Source organism: Typopeltis vanoorti, chromosome 14 (assembly GCF_054136105.1).
Source record: "Typopeltis vanoorti isolate ZY-2024b chromosome 14, IOZ_Tvanoo_1.0, whole genome shotgun sequence".
Classification (NCBI taxonomy): domain Eukaryota; kingdom Metazoa; phylum Arthropoda; class Arachnida; order Uropygi; family Thelyphonidae; genus Typopeltis; species Typopeltis vanoorti.
The window spans coordinates 82,763,087-82,787,100 of record NC_143562.1 but is presented as its reverse complement, the minus strand read 5'-3'; the positions used below and the strand labels follow the sequence as shown (position 1 = coordinate 82,787,100).

Genomic DNA, 24,014 nt, shown 5'->3' with positions numbered 1-24,014 from the left:
CTGAAAGATGCCAAAGTAGCATAGAAGTTGAGACACTTTCTCCATTATTTTAGAAACATAGAATAAGAGAGAATAAAAAGGCCACATATGCAGGAGCTACCTCAGAACACAGAATTTGGACATTATTTATTTGGATCTGTATCGACCAAAAAAAAAAATATATATATATATATATATCTTTTTTTTTTTCTAGTGAAGCCTTTACAAGTACTTCATGCCTCTGCTAAGCAGGGTGTAATCTCACACTGAACAGTGAAATTCATCTCCTACCTAAAAGTATTCACAAACATATTTGTATTGTACCATTCCCATGGTACAATACAAATTCTCAATCTGGTGGTGTTGAAAAGTGGATATGATAACCACTACAATAAACTCTCAGTTTGGTGGTAGGAGAGCAAATATACTAAACTAGTCCAACAAGCTCAAAACATGAAAAAAAAATTGAAAGTAAAAATGTAAAATTAAGATTTAGAATCAGTGTATGTTATGGTTGATGTAGATGAGTTGAGTTGCTAATTTTACATCATTTTAAAGATGAGCTTTGCAAGTGTTGAAATCCAGTACCTTTTGTTAAAATATAGACGAATATGGAGTGAATGATCTGATCGAACATTTCATCAAGATCTGGTTTGAAAATGTGGGATGCATGAAACCATAAGAAATAATTATCGCATATGTCAAAACTAATATTATCTAAGGAGTGATGAGTGTAGTGCATCTGCATCTTAATTGGTGTAGGTTTCCTTTTTTTTTTTTTTTTTTTTTTTTTTTTTATGGGGCTTCTTTAAAATTCTGACTCATGCTTGAGTGAAATTTGTTATATTTTGTACTCTGAATTTCTTCTCTTATAATTTGTGAATATGTTGCTTATTCTTTGCTTAAAATTAGTAGCCTCAGGTAACGAGAAAGTACAATACTCATTTTTTTAAATGTTTACTGTTGTCTCATAATTTTTTTTTTCCCATCAGGATCAAAACTATAACACAACAGTGCCATCTGTAGATAAGTGATTAGAGAGAAAAAGGAAATCTGCTAATGTGTTTCTTGAGCTGCTGTTTGTAATCCTTAAAGGAAAAGAGTGTGGGAAGGCAATTAAAAAAAGAAACAAACAATAGAATAAAAGAGGAGGAGGATGAGAAATTGGTTTCATAAGTTTTAAACTGAACTGTATGGATGATGACCAACAGCTACTTATGTTTTCACACTTTGAAAAATGTGGAAGAATAATTGTAGTCAATTCAGTGGAACCTATGAAAAGACCGATATATATAATAAATAAACATAGAAACAAAATGAGTTATTTAACAACTTAAGTTTTTATTCCTAACAGTTTCAATTCACAACATAAGGCGATGAAAGAAAATAAATCATATTTATTTACTTAGTTGCAGATATTTTGGTTTTATGCCATCATCTATAGAGCACCAACTGATTTGTATGCAAACAGCAACAAGTAGTTAATAGTGGGAACAGTTGGAAATTGTAATGGACAACCCAAAGAACTAAAGTCCTGATTGGTGCCATTTGTTGTTGGATAAAGATAATTATTTTAAGATCAAATTAATACTTTTAATCCTGTCTCCCAGATGTTTGGTTAATTGATACAACTATACTTGCTGAGATTTGTGGAATGTTTAAAAGCAGCAGCTGATTCCAAAAACTGTCTCTTTGACTTATAATGATGCGTGGATAACCCAAAAAACTAAAGTCCTGATTGGTGCCATTTGTTGTTGGATAAAGATAATTATTTTAAGATCAAATTAATACTTTTAATCCTGTCTCCCAGATGTTTGGTAAATTGATACAGCTATACTTGCTGAGATTTGTGGAATGTTTAAAAGCAGCAGCTGATTCCAAAAACTGCCTCTCTGACTTATAATGATGCATGTAACATTTTGTTTTTTTTCATCTAATCCTGTGTGAAGAGGGTGTACAAGGCATGATCTACTAGTCCTGATTAGTATTCCATAGTGCCGAATGCATTCTTTATTGTCTCCAAGGCATGTCAACAGATCTTCCTGTCTCTCCTTAATAAATCAGTTCACAAGTACAAGACACTTCATACACTCTTAGATGTGACAAAGAAGAGGGTTTATTCTTGGTGAATGGATAAGGGTTGCTAGTTTAATATACAGCTTAAATGTTAACCACTCTGGCTGGATATCTTTTCGTGTGTACCCTGGATGTATAGGACATAAGCAGTTTTGCTGGTTCTGTGTATTAGGCAAAGGATGGGATTTGGGAACAGGGGGCATATAGTATTTCTCTCTCTCTTTATAATTAGAGCAAGTCTGTTAAACAGTTTGTCCCTTTTCAGGATACCAACAAGTATTTTTAAAGAGATTTTTGGTGCAGTAATCTAAATGTGCTAACATTATTTTAAGGTTGAGTGAATTTAGGATTTATATTGTTAGAAGATGGGTTTCTTGAATGGAAGATGATAGCAAGTTTGTTGAAGAGTATGGATGTTGTTTGTGCAGAAAAAGCTGAAGGTGTAAGAAGAGAGGTCTGATCTTAATATCTGAATACTATCAAAAATAAGGGAAAGCAAAGTAAGATCTTTCTAATAAGAAACAAGAGAAGACTGCATTTTGGTAGTACTGAAGTTTACCAGCTTGTTTGCGTATCACTGAAGAAAAGCAGGGAAGTCAATTTTCAAGACGCTGGTTATAGAAGAACTTGAATTGTTTCAGTACTATGAGATTTTTCAAATGAAAAAACAGGACTAGAGTGCAGTGCCATCAGCAAAACTGAGTAGGATTAGAGGTCAGTGAGAGGTTATTAATGTGAAAGAGAAATTGCTTGGGTATTTGGGCATTGGTAAGGAAATCTGAAGAGTGGAAGTCATCTTTCAGGATATAGCAGTTTTGCAGCCTGGTCACCAGATACTATACAGGACTGAATCAGATGGTGACATGTTTTGGGGGCTTCATGATCAGCTGGTGCACAATCTCTGATAGCTCTGCTGCTGGGTTGTATCTCAATGAGGCATCAAGATTCTTCTCTGCATAACTGATAAGTCTAAAAGTATTTCATCTTGTCATATGTTCCCTTGATTTTTTTCTGTTCACCATAAATACCAGCCTGAAAGTAAACCTTAAATAGATGTAGTGTTATTGCATTTAAATTAAACAGTTAATCTTCCCTAGAATGTTCCCCTAAAAATTCAAAAACTTAAGCCTTACAAAAAAAAAAAAAAAAAAACTTCCGCATTCACTTCACTGACATTCGTGGTATAAATGCCAACTTAAATGGTGTACATTATCACCTGCAGGTATCCACACGTGATCTGATTTTTGAATTAACCTTAAATTTCTACCACAACAACCACAGCCCATCTTTACTGTGTCTTTTATGATTCCTTTCATCAGAAAGGTGGTACTGTGCTTTTAAGCAGTCCAATATTCTTTGCCAGAAGATGCTTAATCTCAAATATCCCCTTTTTGTGACCCTCTGTAGCTGAAGATTTTACTATCTCATTCATCTGCACTCTTTATCATTCCCTAATTCTGAAAATCATTCTGACCTCTTTAACTTCTTGAAGCTTGATTTACATACCTTCCAAATTCCCTAACAGCCAAGTCATCTTCCTTGGTTACTCTAACTGGCTCCCTTTTTCAAATTTCACTGACCAAGCTTGAAGAGCTGCAGAGGTATTTGCTGTAAGTAACAATTTAAAACAAATAATCTTCCAACCATAATCCCTGACAATCTTCTCCACTCACTGAACACTGGATCTTTTCTTAAGTAGTTTTCCTTCCAAGTACACTATTGAGATGACTGCTCCTCTTGGTAATTCAGATCACAATCTCATCAAATCAAGTTTCTTCTTTCTCTCCTCAGTCATTCACAATTGTGTGTAGTTTGGCACTACAACAATACTAAGTGTGAAGATCTCCATGCCATTTACTCTTCCTTTCCATGGTGAAAGAAGGAGTAAATGTTTCCATACTTCAGATTCAAATACTTGTTGTGATCTTGTTACAGAAATTATCCATGTTGGAATGGAGGGCTTTCATTCCTCACTCTTTTCAAAATTCCTATAACTAAGCCATGGTTTCCAAAAGATGTGTCAGACAGTCCAAGAAAAGATAACAGTTTATCATAAGTGACTTGAGACAAAAGCTCTAGTTTCATTCATAACCTATACTGAAGCTTATAATATTAACTTGGGTTGTATCTTAATTACCATTAAAAAGCTAAGGCTTATACACTTTGATAGGGCTAAATGTAGAAAGCTTGCCACCTGTACCATTGGCAGGTGTACTTTCTTATCCTCCCCTTGCAAAACCATTTGGACATAACTTTTGGATATCTGTGCTTCCACATCTTTCTCACCCAAAAGGGTGCACTGCAAGATCACTTAAGGATATGACTGACCATCTGGCATAATTCTTCTCATCCATCTCCTACAGAGATGATAAAGTCAAATCACCTCCTCCTTTATCTGAAACAGCCTTCCTTCTAATGTTTGGCTTCTCATGTATGCTAGTGATATTAAAAATCCATCTATCACAACAGGTAATAAGGAACCATGAGGAAACAGGAAACCCAATTGCAAAGAATGGAAAGCAGACCAGAGAATGACAGTTTGATAAGTATACTTCTATACCAGATCTGATCAAATGCTCTGGTTTCTCCAAAAGTTTCTTCAAACCTTTCCATGTCTTCTATCCAAAGGTGGGTAAAAATGGCTAAGAGATCTGCTAGTGTGTAAGTTATTGGTGATGGCATTAAGATGATTACTGAATTTTATCTTCTTTTTGGATGAGCTGAATATATTATTAGCATCAGATCCCCACCATAGTATGTATACCTTGGTGGGAAAATTTTGAAGAGAGTAGAGTATATGAGAGGTCAGGGAGTTGTGAACAGGGAGCTGAAGTTTAGAGGTTAATGCACAAGATGTGAAGTAATCATATTAGATTATGGTAATGATGCAGACTTGACTTGCAGAAATAAAGAAGTTATGGTTCCATTGCATATTGTCTTCATCAGGCCTCATGTGGAATGCTGTGTATAGATTTATCACCTTGTTTTCTTGGTGATATAAGAATGGGTCTAGAAAAGATGGCTAATATGGTATCTGGTCTTGGAATGTGGGGTATGAAGACAGATTGAGGAATACAATTTACAGAGCCTTGTTAATGGGAGCAGATATGATTGAGACATGCGCATCAATATTTTTAATGTGGAAGAAATTTTTCATAGAATGGGTAATAAGAAGCAGGTTCTTTGCATCCCATCCTTGCCTCACACTTTTTAACACTGAACTAACATTTTCACTCACTTGCACATTCATATAATCCATTCATGCAATCTATTCAGATCCCCCTGTAAGGCCATATCTGCTTAACTTCTCATTGTTCTTCTCAGTTTTGCATCATCTGCAAAGAGTTGCATATCTCCATTTAAATCTTTCCCACATCATTAATATACAAGTTAAATAATAATGGCTCCAAAAACATTCCTCTGCACCACACCACTAGTGACTTTTGTTTTGGGGATACTGCACCCCCCCCTGCCTCTATACACAACTTGGTGATACCTATCTGACAGCCAATCACTTATCCAACTCACTAATCTAGTATCTGATCCCATCTGTTCCAATTTCATTAACAGCTTGTCATGTGGCAGTCTGTTGAAACCTTTTCATAATCTAAATATGCCACTCTATGCACATCTCTTTCCTTAAGTGTATTCATTACTTTGTCAAATGGTAAAACATGAAATACCTACTTCTGTATCTATCCTAGCTCTCATATTCACTTTTCATCACCTTAATCATAACTCCAGATTACCCTGCAGTTTGTAGCCTCAGTGTTATCACCACCTTTGTGAATTGGAACAATTTTACCCTCTTTCCATTCCTTTGGGATGTTGAAATACTTGTTAAACTACTTGAAATATTCTCTTAAGATAAATGGTGATATTTCATACCATCTTGTTGATATCGTTTCCTTAATTCCTCATATTTCTTGCTCACTGACCAGCAGTCTATCCTCTCCCATTTCTTCTACACTTGAGCCTCTCATGATGTCACTAATAAGTATGGAAATATCTTGATAAATTGTTCACTGAATACTCTAGATTATGTTCTCTTCAGTGGTTACCAATCTACTATTTCCATCTGTTAACATCATTGTACTGTAATCATTCTTTGTTCTACTTGTCAGACATTGAAAGAACTTTCTAGGATTTTTTCTGGCATGAATTGCTAATTTCTGCTCATACTTCACTTTTGCTATCCTTACCAAATGGGTCACCTTTCTGGCCTGCTGTTTGAACTCTTCAAGCAACTGACTAATGCTTTTATTTACTTGTGCTGCCTCCACAGAACCTTCTACTTAAAGAAATGCATTTACTTTTCAGATGCTGTCTCTTCATTCCAATCTGTTACCTTAATTAAAATCATCCATAATGATCACCCTTCCCTTGTTCACTAACAAATTCCCTATGCATTTCTTCATCTCCACGATACACATTCTCTGTTTATAACAACTAACTAATTATCTCATGTCAATCTCCACCCTATCCCATACTACCTCAAAACTATTACCAAGGAATAATTCTCTTTCTGTCATCAAGAGAACGTCCACCTTTTCTTCACAAAAAAAGCATTGTACCCCTTCATTTCTGTTCCCATTTGGATATCTTTATCTAACCTTGTTTCACTTATTCCAACAATTTTTGGGTAAATAAACACAGCAATTTTTATTTCTTAACCAATCCTACCCATGCTACCTCTTAGCTGTGATTCCTCTCATTCACTCTCCTTTTACTGTCTCTCTCTCTCTGCCACTCCAACTCCCCACCTCATCTCTCACACCACTATACATTCTTGAGCAGTACTCACATAAGCTTGATTCCAAGCTGTTGTTGAGGTCATAACTTCACTATTGTACCTAAACAAGTTCCAAAACTAGACATTATGATGAACAAGGTATCAACAATCTTCCACCTGCAATTCAATAGCATTCATTTAGACGTAGCAGGCATCCCAACTAAATCTAAACCATCTAAAAGTATTATGCCACAGAAAGAAATAGCTGCTTTAAAAAAATTTATATAAGAATAAAAATATTGATGATGAACAAAAATATGGGAAATCATGCTCTGTTGAACACTACTAAAGCTGACAGGAGTAATGCTATCATTATCATGAATCGAGACAATTAAACAAGAAATCTAGGATCTCCTAGATCCTAGGTGGCGAACCTGTGGCACGTCTAAGAATTTTTCTGGCACGTCAACGATTTATAGGTGATATCCTTTTATACTCTTCTAAATTATTCGACCTTTTTTTTTTAATTACAATGCGTACGAGTTAAATTTTGTTTTACATGAGAGAATGCATATGATTGGTGCGGTATTAACAAAAGATCGTGCGACCCAAAGGCAACCGACAATTGTTGAGTTGAAATGCTAATTCTCTTCAACTGAATTCCATAACATCTGAAACTGTCATAACAACATTCACTCTATATATCTTAGTTTTAACACATTCACAACGAGGTGCCCTTTATCTTTCTGACGGAACTTCTCATTACTGGCGGGCTCAATTCACACAAAGTTTCAACCCTTGGTTAAATTTTATTGTTTGAGCTGGCAGACGAACTCACACATGCATTATATGGCATGTTTCAGTTCTTGGTAGAATTTTATTTGAAATTAGCTTTTGTGATTTGTCATAATGACATCAAGAATTGCAAATGCAATAAAACAAATATTTATTTCATGTAATTGAAAAATTGGACAATAGTTTATTTTTAGTTAGATACTGTGTTTCCGGTGCAACATATGGTTTTGCTTGAGTGTATACAGCATAGTTTCTGTGAGAGGGGACATGTGATTCATTAGTTAGCACCGTTTTTATTCCAGTTGTCTGTAATTTCACTATTTGTTGAGAAATATATTACACAGACTGCAAAGATCTCTGTACCTTATTTAGGGATACGATAAAACTCGGTGGTTAAATTCTAAATGAATAGGTTCCGGAGCCCTATACAAAATAGCCAATTGTATTTACCTTTGAAGCTATCCGGGGAAGCTCCAAACCTCCCTTCCCTTTCATCACGCATTTGTAATCAGGCGACTGTTGATATTGACTTTATATACACATTCAAAACTGTAAACAATTGTTGAATAATAACACGATAATGTAGGCATAATTACCATAAAGGGAGAAAAGTCACAAAACAGAAAAATGTTCCTACAAAATAACCAATTGTTACCTTTGAATGCGATCCACTGGTCGAGTGTCCAGCAAGACAGCAAATCTTACTTTTTGTTCAGTGTATTAATATTATTGCATTGCAACTGATGGGAATTCTGTGTTTCTGTGGATTCGTTACAGGCCTCTTTCTATTCAAAAACTACACGTTACAAACTCGTTTTGTATTATCACTGTCAGCCGAGCTATTTTTCCATTTAAAGAAGGTACCAATGTACTTATCCATAGTTGAAATACCATATTTACTTGAATATAACTCGCCCTTGCATATAACTTGCACCCCTGATTTTACTTTTCGAAAAAAAAATTAAAAATTTTTGCATATACCTTACACATGAAAAAAGCTTAAACACGTTCAGGGTGATAGTAACTTGCTCCCACGGTAAACAACACCCCCTCCCCAATAGCCACTATACTGCAGAGGCAAGAAAAACGAGTACTTTTATTAAGTCAGTGAATAAAGTACAAGCACTCTGTGTAACATATTTCTCAACAAATAGTGCAATTAAAGACAACACTAAAAATGACAAAAACAACATTAATGAATGAATCACACCAAATCCCCTCACACAGAAACTATACTGCATAGACTCAAGAAAACCATATGCTGCACTGGCAAAAGTAGTATCTAACTAAAAACTATTGTTATTAATTAGATGTATGTCACTTTGCTCAACAGCAATAAAATTCAACCAAATGTGTTAAAATTCGTAAACGTGTTAAAACTAATAAATATATACATAGTGAATGTTGTTATGGCAGTTTCACATATTATGGAATTCCGTTGAAGACAGTTAGCATTTCAACTCAACTTGCTTTTATCTTTCCGTCGCGTGATTTTTTTGTTAATATCGCACCAAACATATGCACGTCTTAATAACCTGCCATTGCTGTCTGTTTCAGGTTAGGCTTAATTACCGTAAAGGGAGAAAAGTCGCAAAACAGAAAAATGTTCCGGGCCTAGCCCTGGCTGAATTTAACCACTGATAAAACTACTTGTTTTTCTTGCATCTGCAGTATAATGGCTGTTGGGGAAGGCATGTTGTTAACTGCAGGAAGTGAGTTACTATTGCCTCAACATGAACATGTTTAAACATTTTTCGTGTGCGAGGTATATGCAAAACTTTTTAATGTCTTTTTTTCGTAAAGTAAAATCACGGATGCGAGTTATACATGAGGGCAAGTTATATTTGAGTAAATACAGTAAACGTTTCGCCAACAAGTCGACATCCTTCTGCTGCTTCCCCTGCTCAGCTGACTTCTATGGTGAGTTACAATGCATAAATATTTTTCTCACTCCTTTTTTTTTTCCAAACTAACATCATTAAAATCACTTTAAAATACAATAATCAATTTTACACTGAATAATATTATAAATTTATATATAAATAAATAATATAAATAAAATAAAATATTATTTATAAAATTATAAATAAATAAAGTTAGATTAATTTTCTATTAATTTTTCCCCTATTGAAAACTGCCTGGCATGTCAGCAACTCTATTTGTAAATTTTTGGCACGTGCACATAAAAAGGTTCGCCACCACTGTCCTAGATGACAATTCCACTTACCAAATCATAGATCAAGACCTATTGTTCAGACAGTTTCTTGATTTATTTTTAATATAGTTCATTTTTTAAAATATTTGCTCGCAGAAATACATCGAACCAAAAACTGAGAAAAGTCTAAATGCAAATATTTTCAAATTTATATACGTATCTGGTCAGCTACTCTCTCCACTCATCAAACACACTTTGGACTTGCTTTTTCAGTTCATCTATTGCTGTCCATAAATAACATGGATATTATTTTGCTCTGTTTTAACTGTTTTATATTTGCCACAGCTACAATGATTAACCTTCACCACCTTGCAGCATGTGTGCTCTGCTTGTGATATTCAGGCAAGCTAAACTGAGAAGTGTTTGCAGCATGCATTTGTATTTTTAGCATAAAAGTTAGAGCTACAGTTATATGTTCAGAGAGCCACATATTGCTGACACTTGGTATAGACAGGCCAACTTGTAAAGTTGCTAAACAGTTAGTTAAGTCACCTTAACTAACTGTTTAGCAACTTTACAAGTTGGCCTCCTCTACTCACCACCACCGATAACTCCTCTACTTGCATAAAATTATGTCCATTTCAAATCACTAGTAAAAAAATTACATCCTGAAAAATTCAGACATAATGGTTAGTTTTGATGTCACGTCCTTATTTACTAATATACCACTAACAGATACTCTTGATTTAATAAATTAACTTCTCCTTTGATATCTTATTATTATACACCCTCTATGAAGTCAGCAGACTCATCTGGGAGATTCATTCAACGGACAAGATATCTATCTTACTGAATCTTAAAATCCTTAACACTCCCTGCAATAACAACGTATTCCAGTAATGCATTCCATTCACTGACAATTCTCCATGTAAAAAATCTACTCCTTATACTCCCTCTTCACCACACTCTTACACAACTTCCAGGGATGGACTTTAGTTTAAATCTGCAATCCACATTTCTTCAACCTCTCTTCATAGCCAGCATTCCAGAGTCTTGTTTTAGCTATGCTTCTCTGAACCCTCTCCATTGTTTCCACATCACATTGAAAACCAGGTACCAAATCTAAGCACAGTAGTCCATGTGTGGCCTGATCAGTGCTTTATAGAATCATACAACCATCTCCTTATTCCTACATGTTAGAGTACTTCATATCATAGTGGCACTGCAATGTGCAGTCTTTGCAACACTTACAATATGCCCTCTATACTTCAGTCTACTGTCAACCATTACTCCTAAATCTCAAATCTCATCCACTTCCTGCAGTACAGCACCATCAATATAGTACACAGCTGTATATTTCTGCACTCCAAAATGCAACACATTGCACTTATTAATATTAAAACTACAACTCCACTCCTTTGCAAGTCAAAAGTCCATATCTTTCATGAAGGGAATTAATATCGGTGGTGCTACTTATAAATCTCCCAAATGCACATCATCAGTAAACAACTGAAGATCTCCAGTCATTCTGCTGATATATCATTAAAAATGAGTTAAACAGTAGGGGCCCAATAACAGAACCCTGGGGCATGCCACTAGTTACTCTCCTTTTTTGAGATACTACTCCATCATACACAACTTGCTGGTATCATTCAGATAGCCAATCTCTAATCCAGCTAATCAATATACTATCTATTCCCATCATCTGCAGCTTGTACACCAACTTATCATGTGGTAATCTAAACACTTTTGCAAAGTCCAAAAAATCACCATATATATGATTTTCCCTTATCTAACACACTCGTCACCTTGTCATAAAATGCAGGTAAGGCTAAAACAAGACCTTTCAAAATCCATGCTGACCATCATAAAGAATACTATGTCCAAGAACCCAATCTTGTATTCTATTCCTAACCCATTTCTCCAACACCTTGACTGCAACTGCAATTATACAGACTTCTTTTTATGCAGTTATACTTTCTTTTCTTTTTTTTTTTATCATGTTCGTCACCTTCTTAGCATGCACTTTATGCTCTTCGTGCAGATCTGATCACCACCAACTGTCTTGTACCTCCTCCATAGCATTTTCTTTTCCCAACACAGCTTGCTTGATTTCACTGCTCATCAATTTTGCTCCTATTCTGTTTACTCGCTTAACCCTTGGTATGTAGTTATACATTACTCGTGCCAGATACTGCCTTATGAATAGTACATTATGAATTATTCAAATTTACTATGTGATGCAGGTTACTTTACTTGGCAAGGAATCTACAAACATATTAATGGCACTACAGTGGGTTCCCCTTTTCTCCTCTCCTTTAGTTAAGTTTTACATGGAACACCTTGAAAACAACGTACTTGCCATGCTACTTTCAAATCCTTAGTGTGGTTATGTTTTGTTGATGATATGTTTGCCATTTGGCCTCATGGACAATATACTTTGGATTCCTTTGTAAACTACACATACTGGCCACTGAATCAGAAGCTTTTATTTACTGCTGTGTTGGATCTCCTTTAGCTCAAATTACAGCACAAGGCCTCTGGACAGTTATGCCTCTATCTCTGCAACATACCAGGTGTTCACCAGACAGTCCTTTAATTGGCTCAGATTTAATTTTTGGCACAGAAGAGGACTTTGCTTTGGGGTATGTTTTTCTAACATTTTCCATATATTCTCAATGGGTTCTTTGTGGTGGCCATGGAAGATGGTGGAAGTCCCTGTCATGCTTGCTGAACCACTGCTGAACAATTTTTGCATGATGGGTAGTGTTGTCGTCCATGAAACAAAGTCACCCACTGGATAAAAAGTCAACATTGCAGGATGGACTTAATTGGCAACAATGCTCAGATATTCCTTGGAGGATACCTGACACTTTCAGCAATATCAAGTGTCCCATTCCGTACCAGCAGAACATGACCCACACCATGACACCACTTCTGGAACCTTGAGTTCTGTTTACAAGGCAAGCTAGGTTCATTGCTTCATGAAAGCTCCTATCCAACTCTTTTCCTACCGTCGGTACAGGACAAGGTGTATCATGACTTGTTGGACTTTCTTCTAGTGTCCAGTCACAGTGTTTCTGACACCACTGGATGAACTTTCCAGTTCTTCACAGAAATCATTGGGTTCTGTATAGGCATGCAACTGTCGATACCAATCCTCTTCAATTCTCTGCACATAGTTCAATGAGATATAGGTTGGGAATAGCCTTCATTAAATGCTTTGGTGGTCATTTATTGCACGCAGAAAGTTCTGTTTGTCCATTCAGGCCTCCTCAGACAACTGTGATCTTGTTCCTGACAGGCTGTCTTAGGACCACAGTTATGCCTCTTAGACAAGCAATGTGGGTTATTTTTCCACTAATTAAATACCTGAGATATCTCACCTTTTGAGAAACCAGTCGGATCCGTTTTCAAAATCATGGCTCCAATGTAGCCATGATTTTGAAAACAATACACCCTTTATCAAACTCCAAGGTATCCTTTGTTTTTCCCATTGTGATCAATGTTGATAATTGCTGACCAGTAGCATTCTTAAATAGTTTCCTGGAACATGTGCTAATGTACATGACCAAGTATTTTGCATATGTACTGTGTAAGTGACTTTCATGACCTACACTTTCCACAATGAAAATCCTAGAAAGGGTTCTTGATGGTAGATTGAGGAAGGAGGTGGAGATTGCAAAGGAACAATTTGGCTCCATGCCTGGTAGATCAACAACAGATGCTATTTTTGGGTTACGGCAGATGGTGGAAAAGTATCGAGAGAAACAAAGGGAGCTACATCTGGCATTTATTGATCTGGAGAAAGCATACAATAGAGTGCCAAGGCAAGAAGTCTGGAGGTGTCTGAGGGAGAAGAAGGTTCCGGAGAAATATGTCAGGTTGGTGCGGGAAATGTACAGAAATGTGAAGACAAGTGTTCGGACCTGTCTGGGACAGACAGAAAGTTTTCAAGTAACAGTTGGCTTGCATCAAGGGTCAGCATTAAGTCCGTTTCTGTTTAATATTGTGATGGAAGTGGTAACAGAGGAGGTGAGAGAAGATGTGCCTTGGACAATGTTGTATGCAGATGACATCTTGCTGTGTGCAGATTCAAGAGAAGAAGCGGGAACTAAACTGGAAAGATGGAAAAAGGTACTGGAAGAGAGGTACGAGACTGAGCAGAAGTAAGACAGAGTATATGTGTTGCACAGTGGGTGGCAGACAGGAGACAGATCTGGAGCTGGAAGGAAATGTCATCAGGAAGGTGAGAGACTTTAGATACTTAGGTTCAACAGTGGAAGAAGATGGAGGAGCTGAGAAGGAAGTGGGATGCAGGATACAAGCGGGTTGGAGGAACTGGAGGGAGATGGCTGGAGTGTTATGCAATAAGAGGGTGCCGATCAATCTGAAAGGCAAAATCTATAGGACAGTATTGAGGCCAGCTATGATGTATGCTATGGAAACTGTGGCCCTGAGGAAAAATAACATCAGCAGGATGGAGGTAGCAGAGATGAAAATGCTTGGGTGGATGTGCAATGTGACCAGAAAGGATCGTCTGAGAAATGACTATGTGAGGGGAACAGTGAAAGTTATGAACTTAGGAGCGAAGATAAGGAGGCAAGGTTGAGATGGTTTGGTCATGTGATGAGGAGGGAGGACGAATATGTGGGAAGAAGGGTCATGCAGATGGATGTGCAAGGAAGGTGGAAGCGTGGGCGGCCAAAGAAGAGATGGAGGGAGCTGGTAGAAGAGGACTTGAGGATGAAGAACTTGGATGTGGTGACAGCCCAAGACAGGAAGGTGTGGAGGAGACTCATTATGAACAGTGACCCCACTTAAGTGGGAGAAGCTGCAGAAGAAGAAGAGGAGACTGTGTAAGTGACATTTACTTATCATATTGGAGGCTTAATGGACTGTATACAGCACTTGGAAAGGATTAAAACTGATTTTAATACTTCCAATATTACCATCACATTGTCATCACCAGAGTGGATAAGGGTAATGCCATGGAATAAAATTGAAAAATGGAGATTATCCTCCGAGATCGCTCTACCTACATTCCAGTAGAACATGATCTCACAAAAACACAAGTTAAAAAATTAAAAAACTTGCTTAAAAAAGTATCCTCCTGATCCCTGGACATTACAAAATAACTCAAACTTTTCTGTTCTCATTCCCCTGAATATACAGTTTACCAAAAATCCACAAATCTAATTCCCCCCTAAGACCTATAGTAGACGCCACTAATGCACTATGCTATAAATGGTCAAAGCAGCTGACAGTTTGACAGCTGCTATGACAGTTTGTAGCATGGTGCATTAGACTCTCTGACTCTCCTCATTGGACTTACCACATCCTATATAAAAAAACTCTACCCATTTTAAAACCCTGATAGAAAATCTAATTTTAAATAATACAGACATTGGTAAGCTTTGACATCACTTCACTGTTTACCAGTATTTCCTTAAGATACCTTAACACTCTTGGAAAACGTTTTTCCTTCTGACATCTTAGATCTATTGTACGTTATTTCCTTATTTCCAACATTATTTCATTATTTCCTTGTGTTATTTTCTTTATCTAATGTATGTTATTTCCTTCTATTTCTAAAAATATGTTACACCCACGCAACTGAAGTAGGTCGAATGAAAATTCACTGAAAGGTTATGTGAAATGTCGCCTTTCAACTGCGCAGTTGAAAACGACAGGTGAAGTGGCGTAAACTTGTCCTGACGTGTAAACCGAACGAACTTATATGCCAACCCAATATTTTCCTTTGCCATCAATTCTGGTTATTTTTCTTGGAAGAGAACAAAATTTACATAGAGGGAACTGCCATGGGTTCCTTTCTCTCTTGCCAATTTTTTATATGGAAAATTTTGAAAAATGAGCCATAGACTCAGCCCCTCTCAAACCTTCTATCTGGCTAAGATACGTAGATGATGTGTTTTCTATTTGGCCTCATGGCCAGACACATTAGACTCCTTCCTCAGTCAACAGCCTACATCCAAGAATCCAGTTTATGATGGAAAAGGAAAATAACAATAGTTTACCATTCCTATACACCTTAGTTACACTCCTTCGTAATGATACACTTTCCTTCACTGTATATAGAAAACCTAAGCACACAGGCAGATACATGCATAAACTCTCCCACCACCACCACCCAGCTTAACAATATGGCATTATTAAAACTCTAACCAAGAGAGAGCCCACAATCTTTGTTCCAGTGGAACTGCCTTTCAACCAAACTCAACCATATACTCAACACCTTTCTCAATTAATCAGTTATAATCAGTTCCTCTCCCATTCCCCAGCCATCTCTTCAGAAGGAGTTCAGAAATACCACCACCATACCCTACGTCTGTGGCACATCGGAAAAAATAGCCAAGACCTTAAAAAAGTACAACCTCCACATGGCATTTAAGCCCCACTGCAAACTTGCTACCCTTATCTGTTCTACCAAAGATCAGCTCCCTCCTTTCTCAATGCCTAGAGTTTATAAAGTACCCTGCTCCTGCAAGCTGGGACTTAAGGAAATAAGTTGTGGTTTTTTGTTCACCTGCTTCATGATAGGTCATAATATCAACTGTATCGCTGTTTCTTTTGCTTCATGATCAGTGACAGTCAGTACTCATACATACAGTTCAAGACCAAAATTCCAGTCTTACATTTAGCCACATAGCAGCTTACAACAGCTGCAGAAATGAGCTATCGAAAAGTCCATATTCAATTTTGAAAGAACCATATGCTAGAAACTTGCGTCCTGTTCAAATGGTAGTTAAGCCTTCAAGTCCCTTCACAAGACCATTGGGTGCAACTTTTGTCCATCCATCCATGTTTCTACTGTCTCACATCCAGATACTGTACTATAGTACTGTAGGAGTAGATGTCTTGTTTGTGTCTAAGTTATTCAGGATTTTTCTGATTTCTTTTTGGCATGGCCACATGGAATCTCACCCAAAGTTAAGGCTTATATACTTCCATCATTCTTCTCTTCCAGTTTCTGCAGTGATGACAAGTCAAAGTATCTCCCTATTTTACTAAGAATTGATCACTCCATGTGGCCATGCCAGAAAGAAATCAGAAGAATCCTGAATAACTTGGACATGAACAAGACATCTACTCCTAATGATGTCTCCTCCTTGTTGAGCTAAAAACTTGTGCTCCAGAATTACTACCTATTCTATATTGCCTATTCAGTTTTTTTTTTTTTTATTTTTTTTTTACTTGAGTGGTTTATCCTACAAGATACAAGCCTACCTTCAGCCCATTCCAGAAATAGGTGATAAAAGTGAACCAAAAAAAAGTACTATCCAGTTGCCCTCAATTCTCTCAGAAATCATGGAGATCAACAGTCAACTTTTACACCAGCTAATTATAATGTGAATAGTAGTAGTAGTAGTAGTATGGATTTTGCCACTCTTGATCCACAGCTCATATTCTACTGAGTTTTTTTATTGGCACTTGTAACATAGTAAAGATTATTATACCCATGTATTCACAAGAATAAAGAACAATGATTTTTTATTGTTGCAAACATTTCATCCAGAAATTAACAGACCATCATCAGTGTATCGGCATAATCACAAGGTGAAGCTACAACAAGGAATGTTAATCCTATTTTTGCAAGTTTGAGCCATGTGCTGGGTTCCACCATATGGGTGGTTACAAATGAAATGAAATAAGGCTAAAATTAAAATGATTGAATGACAGCATTTTATTAAAAAAGTAAAATAAAAAAGGGTGGGGGAGGGAGAGCACACTATTTTTTGTCATGAGGATGAAACTCTCCCAAATATTGGAAGTGGATAGTTAGTCATTCCAGTTTAAATTTGGATGGTGTAGAAGTGCTTCAGCTCTCTCTCTCACTTTAAATATCCTCAAACGCTAAACACAGTGATGTAAAAAGGTGAGTATTGGACCAGATTAGTGTTAGTGATCAGTGTCCACTCCATGCTGAGCAAAATTAGGTTTTTCAAGTTTATTGCTGTTAATATAAGATAGATGTTTTTGTAGTCATTTTTCAACTAAACATCCTATTTGTCCAAAGTACAAGTGGAGGCACTCACAGTAAACAGCTTCCTCCCTGGTGAATGTCAGGGAAGGAAGGAAAGAGAGAGAGAGAGGGGGCGGGGTAATGTTTATCTTTTGTGGATGGTAATGAGTGGGAGATTTCATTGATGGGGAAGAATGTTGAGTCTAAACCTATCTTTTCAGGATCTTTGGAGTAGGTGCAATAGTAAAACTTATTATTCTTTATTCTTGTGAATACATGTATTTAAGAATCTCACTAAGTTTCTAGCCTTCGCTACTTACCTTTGGACTCGAGCCATGAAAAGATTGGAAAAATTCATGATCTTGATATTTCAAAGGCATTTCATCAGGTCTGGCACAGAGGCCTACTCAGCAAACTACCATCCTGTGGTAAGCCTTCTACCTTTCGAAATTTGGTCACTGGACTCTTGATAGTGCCTTGATAGATGTCCTCTTGTCAGATTTCCAAGTTATGCACAAGTACCCCATGGCTCTGTACTGTCACGCAGAAGGACTTCATCATCAGTAATGCTATGGATAGTATTATTGTTATCAGTAAAAACTATTCATAGCTTTACTGATGACTATACACCTTATTCCTCTTTTTCATTTGACAAACCTTAGTGTCCAGTCATAAGAAGCCTACACTTCCATAATCTGTGTACTAAACTGTGATCCCCTTGCTGTTCTTCAGTGGTGCGAGGATAACTTTTGAACTTCTATAGTGCTACTAAAACACAGTATTAATTTCTCACAAGAAAGGTCTTGTTTCTTCCATTTACTTTTGATAATACCCAAATATCCAAATATGATTAGATTTCTCTTCTTGGGTATAACAAGTGGAAAAGTATACCAAGTTTTTTGGCAGCTGTAGAAGCTGCCAAAAAACTTGGTATACTTTTCCACTCAAAGCACTACTTTTTACCTATACAACTGCCTACATGATATATTAATTCCATATCCACCAAATCATGGAATACTGCTGACTGCTGATGGAATACCACAACTTTGGGCTGGTGCACCACCTAAAGCCTCTCTAAAATTACTCAGTACTATTCAGAGGAGGGCATTCTAGTTAGACTATAATAAATTTAGTTTAATCCTTGATCCAAGTGTGAGCAAACAAAGTTTGTGCCTGAAAGTATCTTCAGGACTGGGGTAAGGTGGTACAACACTGGGAAACTCGTTGCAAAGGTGGAGCAAGCTAACATCACTCCTATCTCAGTATCTCCCATAATGCAAAACACATCTCCTTGCAGACATGTATAATGTTATGCATTAAGGGAAGGGCCACTACCCAGACTAGTTTCGACCTTTATTGAGGTCTCTTCAGTGGGAGCCAGACCCAAGTGGAGATACCAGGCAGAAGCATTAGCAAGGTCATCAAGGAGTTGCCAAATGGTGTGCCACCATTTTATTAAATTACTCTGGATTTAGAGAAAGATGTTGAAAATTTATTTTTCACTTGGTTAGACTATAATAAATTTATAATAGGTGGTACCACCTTACCCCAGTCCTGAAGATACTTTCAGGTGCAAACTTTGTTTGCTCGCACTTGGATAAAGGATTAAACTAAATTTATTATGGAGGGCATTCTAATCAGTTTGCTGACCCATCTCTCACAGATATCCACTCTAATCCCTTGACCATGAACTTTCAGTTTCTGACTTATGTCATCAGTAAAACTATTCATAGCTTTACTGATGGTAAAGCAAGAAGTTCGGTAAATTTGGTGCCATATGGTAAATGGTGGTTGACCAGCAACTAATCTTTCTTATAGTTTTGGAGGAAAGTGGAGTGATAGTAACTACTTTAGCGGAGCATTATCCATGAAAGTACCTCTTCTGTGGGTACTTTCACAGATAATGCTCTGCTCTTCTATGTACTGCTAAAGTGGTTACTATCATTCCTCCATTTTCTACCAAAACTAAGAACAAGAGCAGCTGCTGGTCAACATCCATTTACTTTTCAACACCACTTACTTGAACCTGTTCCTCCTCTTTCATTCCATCTATTTCTCTTCTTTGGAAGAGCCATTCTCATGTTAATGAATTCTTTCTCTTTTTTTTTTTTTTTTTTGTGCCTTCTTACCCATACATGGCACTGATGTGCTCTAGGTATATTATTGTACTAAATAAGAAATTATATTCTTGTTTTAATCTTTTACCCATGCATAAGCAAAAGTTGTGCATGCAGTATCTACATGACTAGTCCTACTTACATCTAGAGGCTGTTCACTTCATATCAGTTGCCTCAGTACCTATAATGCAGAAAACATTATGGAAAAGGTCACTGTCCAGACTTGTTTTAACCCTTATTGAGGTTTCATCATTGGGAGCTAGACCCAGGGAGACGCTAAGGTTAATAAATCAATGCAGAAGTCATAAATTTCCTATATACACAAGTAGTAAAATGGTTATCTCTGATCCAGAGTATCTCATATGTTATCATATTATGAGATACTCTAGATCAGAGATTGTTTTTTTTTTTATGCTTAATTACAAAATTTTTGACTTCTATATTGATATTTTGGACTTCCCTTGATGAGTCTGTCTACTGACTGCATAGAGATATCTGGGAAGTAGTAATAATATTTAAATCCACAATTATAGGAATTTCTTCCATTATTCTATTATTTATCATGTCAGTCACATTTGTTTCTCCATTTAAAATTTCAAAGTACTCTCTCTATCTTTCAGGAGTCCTATCATCCTCAGTTAAAAGCATACTCTTTTTATCCTGTATTGTATTTTTTCTTGTTTCCTTCTCTTGATGCATATTTTTCTTAACACTTCATACAGTTATCCACTGTTTGGTCTACCTATGCAACCTTCTGGACTTCTCTTACCATACTATCCATTTTATTTTTTAACCTTCCTTTGTTCTCTTTTTCTTTCTTAATATCTACATGGTCGCTTCACCACCTCATTATATACTCTCTGAAATTGTCCCATCTATTTTCTGTTGTCTTTTGGACTTTCTCCTTTCTAGATTTTCTTATCTTCCAGAATTTAAAATGCATTCAAAATCCTGTTCATTAATTCCACCTAATTTTAGTTTAGTTATGATTTGTAAACAGGATACATATCCCTCATAACAAATTATGTAAATGCATTTCTTTTTTATCAGAACTGCGGTGTTAACAGTTTTATCGTTGTTCCTTTTATAGGTTTCTCTTAGCAGAGTAACTGCATACTTTACAAACCTCAACAGCTATTTTTTTTATTATTATTATCAGTCGAATGCGAATTACTGATAAATTTGTAATTAAAAGATAATTTCAAAGATGTTTCTTTAAATAAAAAGAACAGTGGTTGTTCAAATTTAATGAAGCACAGATTTTTGCTTTTCCTTCTACCTTCAGAATTTTCTTATGCTAAACAAAATGGATCTAGTCTTTATATATTGCTCAGGCAGGTCTTGTGTACTGTGAAGAAGAATGGCAAAAGGAATGGCAGAGTCTTCTGAAGATGGCATCTACCGAACCTAGACTGCATCCTTATCTGAAGGCTAATGGAACTGAAAAACCTACACTAGGGTAAATGTTTTTGTTATATCATTTCTGTTAGTGTTTAAAGAAAATTGTGAAACATTTTCTTAACAAATCAAACACAGATATGTATCTATCCATTAGATAGTACCAAAAGACTTAAAAATAGCTGTAATCCTCGTGACAGCAACTTGAAATATAACACTAATAGAGGAATGTTTTCAAAATAAAAAATAAAGGTATAACAACATCCAAAGCCAACAAAGGTAATTCCATGTTATCCCCAACAATTCATAGCATAAGAAGAAAATTTTGATTACTATTATCATACATCTCTGATATACACAAGACTAGATATCCTACTTGGAGCACACATGGAAGGACCATTGAATTGATAAACCACATGCATAATTGGCTAGAAGAAGTAATAAAACTTAGTCACTGTCCTTCCCATATCTAGTGGTGGTTTTTCTATGCATTCAAAATGCATGTTTGCAATAACCGTACTGATGATGTCTTAAGATACTTAAGACGAAATATCTACATATTATTAAAATTTAATTACTGTGGTATACGTGCGAATTTTTAGTTATGTATACTCCACAAGTTTCACTATATAATAGAGATAAAATGCATGAATTTAACATATACAGGAGTTGGAGAAAATAATGGCAACACTAAGATATTTAGGAATAGAATTTATTTGTTGGCTATGTTGAAAAGAACTTTTGCTGGCAGCACTGAATGTTCTTGTTTTGTTTTGTTTACATGCAAGTGCATTAGTGATTGTACTGAGTGATACTTTGAAAATGGGAGACGACTTGACCGACTTTGAAAGAGGACAAATCATTGATGTGTGTGTGTTTAGCTGGAGCACAGTGACAAAAACTGCCACATTGTTAGGTTTATTGAGATCAACAGTTTATAAGATTATGTTGGCATACATAGATCATCAAAAAGAAACAGAAGGATTTGTTTCAAAAAATCATAGAAATACTGTAGCACAGGTAACAGCGGAACTGAATATTCATCTTGCAGAATCTGTTTCCACAAAAAACTATCTGATGTGAGCTTCATAAATCCACTATTCACAGTGGAGCTACAATCGCTAAACTTCTGATTACTGAAAAGAATTCTCAGATGCATAAACAATGGTGTTACGACCATCAAACTTGGACATTAGTAAACTGGAAACGTGTGATATGGTCAGATGAGTCAACCTTCATGCTGTTTCCTTCAGGACGAGTTTACATTTAGAAAACACCTAAGGAGACCCACACTCCAGAATACTTGGTTCCAACAGTAAAGCATGGGAGCAGTTTTGTGATGGTCTGGGCATCAGTATTATGGTATTCTGTTGGTCCCATTATTACTTTTCGTGACAGAATTACTTCAAGCGATTATTTGGATATTTTGGATAATAAAGAAGTGCATCCCATGATTCAAACATTATTTCCAAACAACAATGCAGTATTCCAAGAGAGTGCCCTTCCCCATTCACACAGCTTGGACTTGTAGAGTTGTGGTTTGAAGCAAAGTGAACTTCATCTTCCCTGGCCCTCACAATCACGAGATTTGAACATTATCAAACCACTCTGGTCAGTTTTGGAGATATTAGAATAAGAAACAAATTCTCATCTCCGATGTCTTTAAAAGAACTTGATGATGTTCTTCAAGAAGAATGGTACAAAATTCCACCAAACTATTCAAAACTTATTTGAGTCCATTCCAAGAAGAAGAAATCAGGCTGTACTGAAAGCAAAAGGTGGTTCAGCACCATATTAATAAAGAAACATGTATAACAATATGTATAATAAAAAGTGTTTTTTATTATTTTGTCCAACACCCTGTATGTGCTATGTCACTAAATTGTCAACAGCATGAATTTTCTTGCTTATCGACTGTTAAAGCATATACTAGAAATGTTTAACCAGGCAGCTAGGCTATAATTTTTGTATTGAGAAGTAATGCTTTAGGTATTTGCTGAAGGTCATAGGACAGAAATTTTTTTTTCTCAAAATGGCTTAAATCTCATTTACTTTTATTTTAAGATGCATTTTGCAACATTATGGAAGTACCTGTCACATTTGTTTTTGTTTATCTGTAGGTCTCTCAAATAACAATTATGCTCTATCTGGATCGATTTTGATGGCATTTTGCCCTCTGGAATCTTTACTAAAATTTGGAGAGAAGTGTTTTGAAATGATACAAAATTTTGTTACAAATAACAGTAAAGTAAATTGATAAATAAATCCTTGATTAACGAAAGTATTTATTTGAAATTTATTCTCCTTTTCAAATATAATTTATCTACCATGCCAGGTTATACCCATTCCTGAAAGCACTCTGCAATCTCTTTATTGAGGGATATGCTATCTTGAAAATTATTATACCAATTCTCTCAAAATGAAAGAAATCCTGTGGAGCTCTTCAGATGATGAAAGAGCCAAAAGGTTGCTGAGGGTTAAGGCACAAATGTCAAATTTTATAGAAGAAAATCCTAATACAGTGAAACTTAGAGAAGTGGAGTGTTATTGTGATGCAGGATGAATTTTCCCAGCAGATTTAGTTTCTTTTTAGCAGACAACATGGTTATCAAATTGGATAGTATATTCTTTCCAACCAACAGGTAGCAAGTTTGAATCCTGCCACAGGCATGAATGTTTATTCAATGACTTCAGATGCTAGCTGAATCTTTTGGTGTGAGACCAATATCATCTTGCTTATTGGAAGATTAAAGTGGCTTGAAAAAATTCATGTTTGGT

The 24,014-nt window shown here is 36.2% G+C and overlaps 1 protein-coding gene across 8 annotated transcripts in view; it reads left to right on the top strand.

Moving 5' to 3' along the window:
* LOC150099713 (OTU domain-containing protein 7B-like) overlaps positions 1-24,014 on the top strand; it is a 258,534-nt gene that overhangs the window by 213,268 nt on the left and 21,252 nt on the right. For all 8 annotated transcript variants that reach the window (XM_090403711.1, XM_090403710.1, XM_090403708.1 and 5 more), the window contains one exon: positions 21,173-21,297. In XM_090403711.1, coding sequence (XP_090259837.1) covers positions 21,173-21,297 — 125 coding nt within the window. The remainder of the gene's footprint in view (positions 1-21,172; positions 21,298-24,014) is intronic.